This window comes from Anneissia japonica, unplaced genomic scaffold, assembly GCF_011630105.1.
Source record: "Anneissia japonica isolate Jap-2015-1 unplaced genomic scaffold, ASM1163010v1 scaffold288129_len78161_cov153, whole genome shotgun sequence".
Classification (NCBI taxonomy): Eukaryota; Metazoa; Echinodermata; class Crinoidea; order Comatulida; family Comatulidae; genus Anneissia; species Anneissia japonica.
This window is the reverse complement of record NW_022720649.1, coordinates 2,374-17,174: the sequence shown is the minus strand read 5'-3', so window position 1 is coordinate 17,174 and position 14,801 is coordinate 2,374. Positions and strand designations below refer to the sequence as shown.

General features: G+C 42.9%; 1 protein-coding gene across 1 annotated transcript; it reads left to right on the top strand.

The window, feature by feature from the left end:
* The first annotated feature begins 10,276 nt into the window (after window positions 1–10,276).
* Window positions 10,277–12,076, top strand: LOC117111389. Its single transcript, XM_033254300.1, has 3 exons — window positions 10,277–10,543; window positions 11,299–11,438; window positions 11,911–12,076. Exons 1-3 carry the CDS (start codon window positions 10,472–10,474, stop codon window positions 12,074–12,076), a joined length of 378 nt encoding a protein of 125 aa, XP_033110191.1. The 5' UTR covers window positions 10,277–10,471.
* The last annotated feature ends 2,725 nt before the right edge of the window (window positions 12,077–14,801 follow it).

Genomic DNA, 14,801 nt, shown 5'->3' with positions numbered 1-14,801 from the left:
CACAGCTAAACGTTCACCAGATGAGACACATTTATGGAAATTTGTGTCTTGACGTTGAATATGCGGCCCAATTTTCTCCACGATATTGTGGAACTGGGAAGGTGACATTCGAAAAAAGTTTCGATAGCTTTCGGTGTCATTTAGTCTTAATTCTTCGATTAAATTGAAATAGAAGCCCTGCCTGTCGTGTTCGTTGAGCCAGGGTCGTCTCCAGCAGTTGCGGACTTTCTTAGTTTTCTCTTCAATTGCGCAAAAGGTCGCGATGGCAGCCCGTCTCTTTCTTGTCACTTGACAAAGAATGTTAATTTTGTCTCTATTGGAAAGGTTAACCTGTATGGGAAATACATATTAAATAATAAATTATTTAACACATGAAGCCTAATCTTATTTATTGAATAAAGTATACCTGAAAAATTTATTATTATTATTATTAATATTATTATTATTAATGTAAATTTTCGATACAAAAATGAATAATTTTTAAAAGGCAGAGTAAATTTTTAGTTTACATCCAACTCAAAAGTGATAGTAGAGTACTGTAATAAAAATATGCCTACTATAGTACTATCTAAGTTATCCTATTGCTAATTGGACCTAAGCCTATGTGGGTCTATGCTTACACGAAATTACATACTGGGGTCGCTAAAACCTGAAGTTGTTTAATAAAATAAACACCTAGCTATAAAGTTTGTCAATCTTACAATAATATGGACAGTTCACAATTTAAATTTTGTCCTCTATGCCTACTTATCGTTAGTATAATTGTCAAGTGCGCCGAAGAAATAAATTGGAAATATGGTATAATTAGCTGGCCAATTACATAAATGTTTTAATTAATTACATTTACGTTACTCACGTATGCCGCCATTCTTCAAAGTGATGTTGTTACTAAGAACACTACAAATTTAACAGTTTTAATTCGCTACGCGTGCGCGGTGCGCGGTGAAGTTCCTTTCAGTCGCCGGTCGACATTTTCAATATTAAAAAGTAAAGTAGATACACTTTTTAAAATAATTACATGTCTTAATAAAAAAAATTACAGACATTTTGCAGTTGATGGGATTTCGCGCGGAAAATGCTTTTAAGCCAATAGTTCCTTTCAGTTGCCAGTCGACATGAGTCAAGTTCCTTTCAGTTCCGTTCAGTTGCTCAAAGTCGACATGAGTTCAGTTCCTTTCAGTTGCGTTCAGTTCCTTTCAGTTGCGCAGAGCGCTCATGTCGACGAGTTGAGTTAAGTTGAGTTCCTTTCAGTTCCGTGTCGACCTGAGCATGCCTTAAGACCGCTTTTTTGAGTATTGAAATGCAAACAAGCACTCCCTGGTAACGTAAGATTGAGGGCGACGTCATGCGTGCTCGACGCACGCAAATGTATCGAAATGAACGTAAATAAACGCCGTAGACCTATTTTTACAGGCGCTGAGAAGTGTGCGGAGTATTAGTCGTTCAATTCTCAGACTTAACGATTTAGGCTTAGGTCTTGCTATTGCACTGTTGAATTTATCAGCAAACGTCATGATGAAAATGATTTAAGACCGTTTTAAGCCTCCTCCGAGTAGGCTTTAAAATTTAAGACGGCTAACTGGTTAGACCGCGGTATAGCAATGGTCTATAATTATAGACCAGTTAGAGACGTCACGATTATAGCCGGCTAACGGTTAAGACTGTCTAAAGACCCCTTATAGCAATCCGCCCCAGGGCCTCCCACTGTAACCGCAACTTTAGACTAATGATGTCTTCGTGCTCGTGTCACGTGACGACCTAGGCACTCCAGCGTTAGCCAATCATTGCAGCGCACTGGCACACTGCTCTCGCTCGGCAGTGTCCAGGTCTGTTGTTTTTCTCGATACGGGGAATTACGTAGTTAGATACTTTTTTCTGATTGGTTGATGACTGGGGAGATTCAGCAGTTATTTTTAGCATGGTTGCTGACAGGTTTTGGTTGGAGAGTGCGCTGCCAGCGTTAACCACGGCCGCCATATTTCGCTAATTCTTGTTAGCGCAGGAATGCCTGTACATTATCATATGAGACATGTCATGGCGAAATGGTTAAGTTGTCGCACAGGCCAGTATTGACTAAATGAGCTGTAAAATATGGGAGCTCAAAAAATTGCCCAAATATCCAAATTTGTTTTTCATTGTAGATCAACAGTTTAATGTCTTATTAATCATGTACCAAAGTATTAATTCTTTAAGTGGTCAACAAATTGTTTAATTTTTTAATGTTATTTTGATAGTTAATTTTATTAAACAATGTATGCACAAATAACTTTGAAAGGCAATTACTCAAAATCATGTTTATCTTGATTCTAAGAGTACTGTATTTTCACTTTCCAATAACTTAGGCTTGAAATGTCCAATTTCAATGAATCACCCCTCATTTTAAAGATCACATACTCAGGTATCTGAAAATACCAATAACTTGAATTTCAATTTTTGCTACAACTTTGCTATTTTGCCACAACATGCCTCAAATGAGATAAACACAAAAAAATCGATATTCAAAATAACAAAATACTGTATTGCTAAGAAATAGTTCATAATTATAGAATTTAAATTTTAAAAAAAATAGATATATTATAATTTATTTATTTTACAATTTATTAATATGATTTATTATATTTTACACCAAGAAAAAATGAGGCATGACGTGGCGAAATGGTTAAGTTGTCGCACAGGCCAGTAGTGAGTAAATGAGCTATATAATATGGGAGTTCAAAAAATTGCCCAAATATCCAAATTTGTTTTTCATTGTAGATCAACGTTTTAATGTCTTATTAATCATGTACCAAAGTATTAGTTCTGGAAGTGGTCAACAATTTGTTTAATTTTTAAATGTTATTTTGATAGTTAATTTTATTAACAATGTATGCACAAATAACTTTGAAAGGCAATTACTCAAAATCATGTTTATCTTGGTCTGTATTTTCACTTTCCAATAACTTAGGCTTGAAATGTCCAATTTCAATGAATGACCCCTCATTTTAAAGACCACATACTCAGGTATCTGAAAATACCAATAACTTGAATTTCAATTTTTGCTACAACTTTGCCATTTTGCCACAACATGCCTCATATGTCTTGTATATGCTGTTATTCTTCGAATAAAATATTTTTCCGTGTCATGTGTCATTATTTTTCACCATGATCTTGTATGTTCTATACTCTTCCGCATGTGTAGTCTTATTATTATAAACATGTGTTAGTTTTGTGTAGGCTTGTAGCTATCTAGTTAGGATCGTATTCGTAGTTAGTGTTGTGGCTTGGCGGGTAGGGTCCCACCTGTGAGTGTATTTCCTTGGCCTTTTTGATAGCTATACCCTTTCACCATCTGGGTTGTAGCTTTGGGGATGATCGTCAGTGGGTTTCCTGTTCACCGGGTACGCTTCTTGTATGCGTTCCTAATGAATGGCGTCCTATTTCTTTCAGATGAACTCTATGGCTCCAGTCGTCGATGACACTTTAGCTTTTACCTTTATGGTAAATTATGCTTATCAGCGTAGTTATTTTCCGGAGGAATTTACCCCGGAAATGATCTCGCGCCATATCCAATTTAGGAAAAATGCAGGGAATATTTGGACTTTGCGCGAACTGCAACAGGCGGTATAGGACCCTCTGGACTGTCTCTGCCTGGATGTAGATTTTGCACTCAATCCCCTGTTGTGGAGGGATCCCTGGGCTCAGCAGGATGGGGTAACGGTTGGTGGGGGTCCAGCTGCAGCTGTCCCCTCCCCGGCCGTTTATCAATCACCTGCTGGCCCAGTCACCCACGGAGGTGCGCCCTCACTTACCTATTGTTTAATTATTATGTCTTACAGATAATGACCGAAAAGAAGACAGAGGAGCCTATGTGGGCGAGGTGGGCCCAGTCCCCTCACCACCCCTCCCCCCAGGACCAGCCGTCTGGTGAGTCAGTTTTTACGGGGGCTGGCCCTCAGGCAGGCACTGAAATGCCAGCAGCTGTGGAGTCTGGCTCCCACGTGGGCCACCTTCCAGCCACGGAGGGTTTGCAGATAGGGGAGGCCGAGGACCTCCTGTTGGCACGACCCCCTCCATCCCTGCAGTTCCCCCCACTACCCCCTCAGCAAGCGTCAGCGGCCACTCTTTCCTTTTGGGAAGATGTGACCCTGACCAAGTCAGGGCCCCTTGATGACCGTGGGGTTTTAAAGGCCAAGGTCCGTCAGGGGGAGTGGACCACCACACTTTTCATACGGATCGGGGACCGGGGTGAGACCCCCCTTAGCTGGGACGCCCGTTGGTACGCCAGCGACGACCTGGGAGGGGGAAGTTGGCCTGCCACGGTGATGGCCGGCCCGGACAAGTAGGGTATTTCCACCTGCTTGATCCTGTGGCAGGCCACATTGGGTAAACCAACTACCCTGGGAATTGCCCTAGCCACTTTGAGGCCGAACGTCAGCCGGCCTCAGGTTTTGGAAGCCGGGATATCCGATTCCGGGATGTCCCAGTCGCAGCAGCCCGTACTCCTGCGGGAGCCGGCCTTCAAGCTTTGCCGCTGCAGTTGCAGGTGTTGCCACGGCAAGGCCTCCGGTGCCAGTTCGGTTGTCTGCTGGCGCGAGCGTAGCAGCAGCTCTGGTGAACAAGGATGCTGCCGACGCCGAGTCGCAGCGCAGCAACGGAACGTCTTCTGTCGCAAGCGTAGCAGCGGCTCCAGTGCGTCAGGACGCTGTCGATGTCGCAGCGCGACCCGACCTACATCGGTGGTTGGTTCAGACAGCGGTCGTGGGCGGTTTCTGGCAACCTCCACGGGGAGCATAGCCGTCGGTCGAGGGATTGTCGCCTTCTCGGCCACCGGTTATGTTCCCCTCGTGGTCAGGTTTCAGACTCAACCCAGACGAGCACCTGTTCCACCGCCGGTTGAGGATGAGGTAATAGCAGCTATGCGGGAGACGTATAATAGCCATCAACGACTCCTCAGAGCAGTCGCGGCATCTAGAAGTTGTGAGATTCGGGAGCGCGCGGCTTGGTTATTGCAGCTTGCGCTATACAATCTTCGATTTCTGGTCGAGCACTCGGGCGATCCGCTCTAGCCGTCGGTCCGTCTGTAAGGACTGCTGTGGTGGCCGTTGTTCCTAGGGGCTGCAGTAGCAAACAAAGTGATTCCATGATTCAATTATTGTTGCACCCCCCACCCCATCCTCCTTTCAGTTGCTCACCAAAAGCTCGTGGAGAACAAATTGCCTCCACACCCCAAAATTGGAGGTTCACCATGGCCTCCCTGTTGTAGGTTGGACTTTTAGTCCTCTCATTCGCCAATGTTCTATTCTCCAACAGCTACACTGTTTTCGGGCGGGTTGGCTTGTCTTGTTTTTAAAATCCAAGACCCAATTGGGATATTCAAATTTATCCTGGGCTTTGAACGTCGAGAGAGTTATCCTCGACTTGATAGACCACAAGAAGATTATTATAGACATCATCGTCAACGGGAGGATTATCCCAGACCCGATTATCGACAGGTTGCATGATTACTATAGATCAGAACGACAACGGGAGGATTATCATAGACCTGGGAAAAGAACTCTCAAGCTGAGGGATATTCTCAAGAACTTAGTATTTAAGGGCAAGGAAAGCTGGTCTTTCTTAAAAAAACCTTTTATAGCCTTTACAGAAGAGTATGAACTAACACCGAAAGCTAAAACTGAAACTCTTTGTTGGTGTGTGGAGGGGTCTGCAGCCGATTTCTATGTGAATCTCCTAGAAATGGACTGTAGGATCACCTTTAAGATCTTGAAGGCCTTTGATAAACGTTTCGGGGAGGAAGATTTGCCTGCCTTCCTGCAAGCTCGATTGGAAGCCGCCACTCAACGTGAAGACGAATCCATTGATGAGTGGGGTTATCGAGTTATGACTATGACCCGAAAAGCATATAAAGATCTACCAAGGGCCTGGATCCGTCAGCAAGCTGCTACGAGGTTCTGTCTTGGTTCCGGGATGCAGAGGCCGGGAGATATGTCTCCATAAGCATGTTACCACTCTGGCAGAGGCTTTGACCGAGTATGAACAGTACGACAATCTCCGAGGATTGTATGGCACCAAGAAAGGGAGCAGATCTCGAGATATTGGAAAACCCCTGATCAGGTCTGCTACTCACGTCACTCGTCGTTCATCAACACCTTCTGCTTATTCCGAGGATGAGGATGAAGATAACGACGATATCGAGACTGCGGAATGTAGGCAAGTGGGTAAACGTTACAACCGGGAGTAGGGGTTGGAAGCCATGGCCAGCTAGCCGACCATCCTCATTGTAGCGGCCAACAAGAAGAAGAAGACCAGAAAAGCATGCAGGACACAGGGGGGAACATCCATGCCAGGCTATAAGGTGGGTCCCGTTAACTTTCGTTTAGGTTCAAACGAGTATAGTAGATTTTTCTATGTAGCTCCTATAAATGATGAGATGTTATTGGGTGGGGATTTCCTCCATCCCAACAAAGCTGTAATTGACTTCGGGAAGCTACTATTAACCATTGGTGACAGCACCATATCTCTTAGAGGGGAGCGACACCTGACTTGAGAGTAGCCTGTGTATTTGTTGCCAAACGTAGAGTAATACCTCCTCATTGTGCTGCACATGTTAAGTGTCATTTAATTAGTGATAGCTTACCTATGTCTGATTTCTTCATAGAACCGGACCCTACCGAAAAGGTAGCAATTCCAGCTACGCTAACCCGCTGCATTGATACGCCATGCATTTGTGTAGTGAATATGTCCGATAATTATGTAACCATTAAGAGGGGTAGGAAAATAGGTATGGCCATGGAGACATGAGCAATTCAACGTGATGGACACCGAGTCACCAAGAATAAGTTCAGTCACAGGGGATGACGACGAAGTTGCCATGAGAGAAGGGATTACACCTGGGGTACCTGAACAAATGATTGGAATGTTAAATGTTTCTAAGTCTTCTCTTTCAGACTTAGAGTTCCAAGCACTCACTGCATTACTCGTTCAGTTTGATATTGGCACCTTCGCAGAGATCGAGCACCGAATTGATACTGGGGATGCTCCTCCTATTAAACAACGTCTTCGGCCAACGCCGTTACGTTTCGCTGGTGAGGAGAAGGAAATCAACAAGATGCTGGAAGCGGGAGTCATCCAACCTTCTGTTTCTTAGTGGGCACCTCCCCCAGTTTTAGTACGTAAACGTGACGGGTCAGTACGTTTTTGTATCGACTACCGTGCACTCAACAATGTGACGGTTAAAGATGCTTACCCATTACCGTTAGTCAGGGATTGCCTTGATACACTCTCAGGTAATATTTGGTTCTCCAAGTTAGACGCTATCTGGGGGTACTGGTAAATCAAGATGAATGACCAGGACTTCGACTGGGGAGAGGAGCATGAGCGAGCTTTTGAACTACTCAAAGCCGCATTAACGCAACCCCCGGTACTCGCATTACCAAACGGAGAAGATGAATTCATACTAGACGTTGATGCATCAGATCAAGCTCTTGGTGGAGAACTCCTCCAAGTGCAGGATGGTCAAGAAAAGGTGATTTCTTGCGCAAGCATGGACTTGGCTAAGGAACAGCGGAATTATTGTACCACTTGTAAAGAACTTCTGGCCATAGTCTACATGACCAGACACTTTCGTCATTACTTACTGGGACGACCTTTTCGAGTGAGGACTGACCACAATAGCCTAACTTGGTTACTTAACTTTAAGCAACGACAGAGACAGCTAGGTGGATCGAAGAGCTCAGCCAGTACAATATGATCATCCAACATCGAAAGGGCAAACTGCATGCTAACGCCGACGCTCTCTCTTGTCTGGGGGAAATGCATGACTCTGGGGTGGGCGCCACCCCACTTACAGATCTACCTTGTGGGGGGTGTTCGTATTGTCGACGAGCGCATGAGAGGTGGGCTACTTTCAAGGAAGTAGTAGATGATGTAGTGCCTATCGTTCATGTCGGTCAGATCAGGTCAGCCAACGATAATCCATGGGATCTGGGGGCCAGGTGACAATTGAAATAATTAGGCCGGACACCCAGGGTGGAAATAATACAATTTCTATCTTACAGGATAACGGATCCAGAGTATATGCTGTACAACCAGATGCTAAAGCTTCTTGCTGAGGCTACTCTTTGGATGAAATAAAACAGGGCCAGAAAAATGATCCTGACCTTGCACCCATCCTAGATTGGTTGAAGAACGGCGAACCATTAGAAAAGACGCTCTTTATTTCCAGCGCTTCAACTATTGTAAATTTCTTTGGTTGAACAAAGACCGTCTACAATTAACCGACGAAGGGATCCTGTTCATACAGCAGAAGAACGCTACTGGGCGCTTCTTAGTACTACCTAGGGAGTGGCAGATAGAAGCCATACGGCTACACCATGACCTACCGTCAGCGGGGCACCAGGGAATAGCAAGAACAAAATTCAGATTGAAGGAAAAGTTCTGCTGGCACGATATGGGTAAGGATGTGGAGAGATATGTGTTAACATGTGAAATCTGTAATCGTAGCAAGAAATCCACTCGCAGGAGTAAATATCCGATGACCGAGTTTCATGCTGAGGTACCGATGGAGCGGGTGCACATAGATTTCCTGGGCCCCCTACCCAAAACTGAACAGGGCAATATATACATCTTAATGATGGTTGATCAATTTACGAAATGGGTCGAGATCAGTCCCGTTCCTTCCCAAGCCGCCGAGGTGACTGCGAGAGCTTTGTTGGGGGATTTCTTCTCCCACTTTTGGGTTCCCTTCCAGTTACACTCTGATCAAGGGAGGAATTTTGAAAGTGAATTGTGTAACTCTTTATGTCAAGTCTTACAGATCCACAAGTCCCGTACTACCAGCTACCGACCGTCAGCCAACGGTCAAGTAGAGCGGTTTAATCGTACGTTGATTGATGCGGTAAGATGTTATGTTTGCAAGAGACAGAAAGACTGGGATGTCCATCTTCCTCAACTTGCTGGTGCATTATGCGCCACAGTAAACAGATCTACAGGGTTTACTCCAAACATGCTGATGCTAGGCCGGAAAATTAATCTTCCCGCTGATTTGATGTTTGCCCAGTGCCAGTCGGGGGAAGCTCAGGAAGTTGGAGACTACATCTCAGAATTGGTTCGTTCCATTCGGGACGCTCACGATACAGCAAGGAAGACCCTCAAGGAGACTCAGAAGCGCAAGAAGAATAATTACGATCTGCGTGAAAAAAGGCCTTATCGACGTGGGGATAGGGTGTATATATTCGATAACAGCACCCCCAAAGGCAAATGCAAAAAAAGTTTGTCCTCCGTGGAAGGGTCCAGGAGTCATAATGGACGTCATAACTCCGTAATTATTCAGGGTACAATTGAGGAACAAAGTGATGATCCTCAGTCATGATAAGTTGAAGCCTTGCCTTGATAGGCAGCTTCCCAAATGGTTGATTAACTATGTTTTACCATCTTCCTCTTTACCTACAGATAATGCGGATGATGCCCCAGGAACGCGGTACTGCAGTTGTCACAAACCCTGGGCAGGCGCCTTTATGATTCAGTGTGATTATTGTGATGTCTGGTATCATGGCTCATGTGTGAACATCTCGCCATCGGATGCCCTGGACATTGATTTGTATAAGTGTGCCCAGTGTAAAAACCCTGGCCAGTTAAACATTCACTAACGTGTAATGTTAATAACTAGTTCTAGTTCCTTGGTTAATATCATGTCTAACCAAATGTATTGTATTTCCTTACTCTCGTAGAAATTGGAAACTGGAACAGGGCAGCCGGTTTTGCCGAGCCGTCCCTGTCTTGGCCCGGAGAACCCATGTGTTTTGTCGGGTTGTACACTGAGAAGGGTGGTGAACATGCGAGTGCATGTGATGGAGAAACATGCCCCGTGTCTGAAGCCTTTAGGTCGGAGCACCCGTCGTCAAGCTCGGCGACATCTCCAAATTCTAGAGCAGCTGGCTATTGTATGCATGGGTGAGGAACCACTCTGCAGGCACTAATGATTCGGGTCAACCGGGAAAGGGCAATGGGACCGCCAGGGGTCAAGTATGCCATTGACCACAAAACGTACAGGGCGATGCAGATGATCTGCTCTGTAATGGGTGAAGATGAGCCAATCACCTTCACCATCAATCCTGCCAACCATTTGGCATCCCTCATCCATTGGAGGTGTCTGGCAGCGATTGCCGAACGTGTTGAACCCGCTGTACTCCGGGCCGTCTTCGAGCGAGCTGGGGGGAAGATACTGCCCATCCCTCGCCATCCCATGAAAAGAGGAAGCACCTGGAGGAAAAGAAGGGCAAGCTCAAGCGGAAGGCGCTCCCACAATAGGGACTTTTAGATTTGCACGTCGACATAGTGGACTGCTACGTGATGAGGTCATTTTAAGGCACTGCGCATGCGTTACGTCGTCTCTCTCGTTCACTACCAAAATCGAGAACGTGTTTACCCTGTTTTTCCCGTCGTCCTAAATTTAGGACGCCGTGCTCGCTTGTGAAGTTTAAAAAGTTTAAAGATGGAAGACGAAAGTATAGTGGCAACGCTGCTTTCACTAGTGCGTCCAACTGAGGCAGCGACAGAGTCTGAGGTAAGTTTCTAACTTGTGTTGAATTAATCTGTATTATTTGCTTTTTAATGCACAGGCAGTTATGTAATTTCTACTGCCTTCGTAAACACAAAAATAGCTGTGGAAATTCATCAGCGTGCTTAGGCCTACGCCAGTGTGCATGCAATGCAAATGCTTGCACTACAGCGAGCGCGCGGCCGGGGAGGCCTGTTAACTATCTGCATCATCGCAGTTGACGCACTGAATGGGCCCTCCCTGGCTGGCGCAGGTCATGAAGGAGTGTTCTCGTGTCTGAATGGAATACTGCTACTCCTTTATTTAACTTACTTGTAAAATGCTCCCCATGAAGCTTGTAAATAGAGACATTCGTATTTTAATTTGTTTGAACTGACCCTGTCTTTGATGTTATGCTAGACCGCCATATGATGCACTTGTCATTGCATTGTCGATGCAACATTCCTGTCTACTGAGTAAAGTTTTATGGAAATGTATTATGCATCTTTTATTATTTTGTGTTTAAAAGTGTATTTCAGGTATTTGCAGACTTTTAGTTTAGTATTTATATTTTTTATAGTATATTATTTAGTATATTTTTTTCAGTCTCCCATTTCGTTTGTGCAGTGCCGTACAGTGTGTAAGCGTACTATTGGACACACATCACACAGTGTGGCAGTTGTTGTGTATATATACACAACAACTGCCACATATAGAGGGCACATTAGATTATCAGTCCAACTCATAAAACTGAATTCCTAAATTCATTTGCTTTTTCACAGGAATCACAACATACGTCCTCAGAAAAAGAGTCGGGGCAAGAAGAGCAAGTGTTGCCCAGTTGTAAATCAAAACGGACAGCTTCACATAGAACTACAACAAGTTCACGTTCAGCTGCAAGTCCTCTAGTAACTAATAAAACGTGAGTGACAAAGGTTTTTTTACCCTATGTATGATACCATTTTCATTCATATTATACATAAAGTCATAAATACGTGTTTACCAGGTAAGCCAGGACACATGATCTGATACTAAAGTATTTTAATGCTCATCTGAATACTTTTAATGCTTATGTGTTCAGAATTTTATTGTATCTTATTTCAGGCTTCAAAAATGATGAAGTGAATTTAAAATATGAACATTGTTCCCAACAACTTGTATCTTATTAAAAGTTTGCATATTAAAAGATTTTGCCACCCAAATTAATTTATTTTCCGATTAACTTTCCCAGTTTGATTTAGCATTGCGACTTGTGTAACTATGAATTGCAAACCTTCATCTTTTGGTTTATAGAATACTAGATGTTCTTCCTTAGAAAACATTGAACCTTATTGTATTTATGCATATTCTATCTCAATTATGTACAGTTTTTTTTTAATTTGTCACTGTAACAGGCCTATCTCGTGGACTCCAGACATGAGCCTAATTCTGTGCCGAGAGGTTGATTATGTCAATCCTTTCAAATACAAAGAGCGTACCAAAGAAAGGGGAAAGGCATGGGAAGACATTGCTACCAATCTTAGGAGACACCATCAACTCTCGATCCATTTTTGCATCTAATGATAGCTGGAACGTCGAGTACGCTTTTCAGACGATGGAGATCATCTTTTCTGAACCTACAAATAAATCAGAAAATAGTTGGATAAAATTTATTAACTTGAAATAGGCAACCTTGTTTCAACTAGACCATGGAGGCTGGGGTAGGGGAAAGAATCTAGATTAGGGGATTTATGGTTAGATTGGAGATGGATTTTTCTTTTTGAATGAATGTTTATTTTTGTAAATTTATACATAATTTAGATCTAGATCTATAGTCTTTTATAGAGCTCTTGATTAATAATATTAAAATCTTTTGCTAAGCCTAAAACTAAAGTGGAGTGTTTAGCAACTCCAGATTTTGCGTATCAACTACTGTACCATAATTCTGGGTGGGACTGCAAGAAAAAAAAAGGTTCTTACCTGAAGTATGCATTACATTCATCATTGTTGTACTTGTCTAGATCAAATTTCTGATAATCTCGGTACCTGAATTCGGCATTTGTGGGTTTATTTGTATTGTATAAAAACATGAATTCCTCTATAACAACATGAATTCCTCATCGTCCAAGACACCGGTAGAATATGCTAAGACAATAATTTCGCGAAGTCGATGAAGGTTCGCCATGACAGCTGCTTAATAAGGTTGCCTAGCGCGCGCGCGCGAACTGATAGCACGTAATGTAGTTCACTACATGTCGACGTATCGTCGACTGAAATCTAAAAGGTTTTTATTTGTAGTCAACAGGTATAGTTGACTACGTTGACACGCATGACTAGTCGACGTGAACCAGGTCCACGTCCACACAATCTAAAAGTCCCTAATGAAACCCTAGTTGAGAATGAGACCTGACAGGTCTCAAAACTTTCTTAAATACGTCTTCACCGTTATTGGTTGATTAAAAATAACTTTAAAATCTTTATATATCCTAATGAAATCCTAGAATTGTATTCAATTTTCATTATCATAAAATAATTGCAGTAGAATGTTCAACATCATTAAAGAGTATTGTAGATAAATACTGTATTTAAAAGCCGGGCACCCACTGCACGACAGTCCTACGACGAATGTGACTCCGCTCCATGTGAGAATCAGACGGTGGCCACCCGATTCTGCAATTAGTACATAAGTAATTGTTAACTTGTGAGAAGTAATGCAATTGACTATCTGTTAACTTTCGTCATTGATCAATAATGATCTGCGTTAGCAAGTAACCACTTCACTAACCTGTTCTCTTGTACTAAAGGATCGGCATACCGAGTGGGCGTAACCCACTACTTCAATAATGGATTTTTAGTGTTAAAAGAAATCTTATTATTAATTAAATCAGATATTTGTATAAAATTAAAATATATTGTTACCACTTTTATAAATATATACTGCTTTTCTGTGTATTTTTAAAACCCCAACAAATGGAAGATTTATTATTGTGTAAGGTCAAGACCTGGGCATAGCGATACAGTAGTACACGATAGCATCATGGAGTATGGACGTGCTTTTGTGTATTTCAAAATTAAGAAAATATATAAAACTACAGTATACAGGTAAGCCTAGAATGTTTTTTCCAAAACTCTTCAACAACACAGTCAAAAAGGAGGGTGCTTTGTCAGACTCTATCCAGCCTACTAGCTTATGCCTCTACAGGCCTGGCCTAGGCTTCGTATTAGGACAGTATGACCCGCTAGGCTAGGCCCTAGCTAGGCCTACATTGGGAATTAGGACATAGGCCTGAGGAGGTTCAAGTTAGGCGTAGCCCCGGTTTGCATAAGTAGTAGACTTGCCACAAGACTCTAATTATAGGTTTTCCTAGAATTAGTTAATTTTGGAGAGCACCACCAGCGACGGTATGTATCGAGAAACTTTTATGCGAGTTAGAGATTTGTAAAAGTGTGAGTCAAATCGATTGCAGACCGCTGGCCGTGGCAAGCATGACGTATTTTTTAGGATGCCGTATTTGGCAATAGAGTGAATGTTAAGACTGAAGGTCAACCAATCAAACGGTTCTCGTTTTGGTGCCACGTTTGTAGAGAGGAGTCAGGAAGTTGGGACACGGCTCCGTGCAGGTGTGTGGAATATCGTGGTATTATTAGTGGAGGAAAAGAAAACGCCAAAAAAGCTGTATTCCAGAGAAATTTTTGTTCTGCGCACAATATCGAGTGCGTGGAAAAGCTGCAGTCAAGGAAGTGGTTGTATTGCGAACCGTCTTGGTTCACGCGCGAGGCTCAGTATTTTAAAGACTACAGTAGAACATAACTGTCCACCACAATAGGCCTAGGCCGACGGAAAAGATGTCACGCTGTCGTACTGCGACACAAAATTGAAGACAAAGGATACCTGGATAATCTACGGGAGTGGTCGAGGGTACGTTTACGTATTTTTAAAAACAAGTGAATGTCACCAAAAAGAGGAGCAGCCCGTCTGTATTCCCAAGAGCAAAGATAAATTTGATTAGCGCGGTAGGCGAAACATGAATTAACCACCTAGGCCTACTGCTGGTGTAGTGGATCCTGGCCTAGTATGACTCGTCTCTAGATAAAATGATGACGGTACCAACGAGGCCGAAACTAATGTAAAGGTGCGTCAGTCTTTAAAATACTTATTAGAATTCTGTGTTTATCTTTCATTTATTGTTAAGATAATATAGTGAAACAAAGTAAGATAAAATGTAAACCATAAAACTACTTTTTAGGAAGGCTATAGTTTGTTTAAAGCAAATCAATTTAGGAAAATACCAGATATCATTTTTTT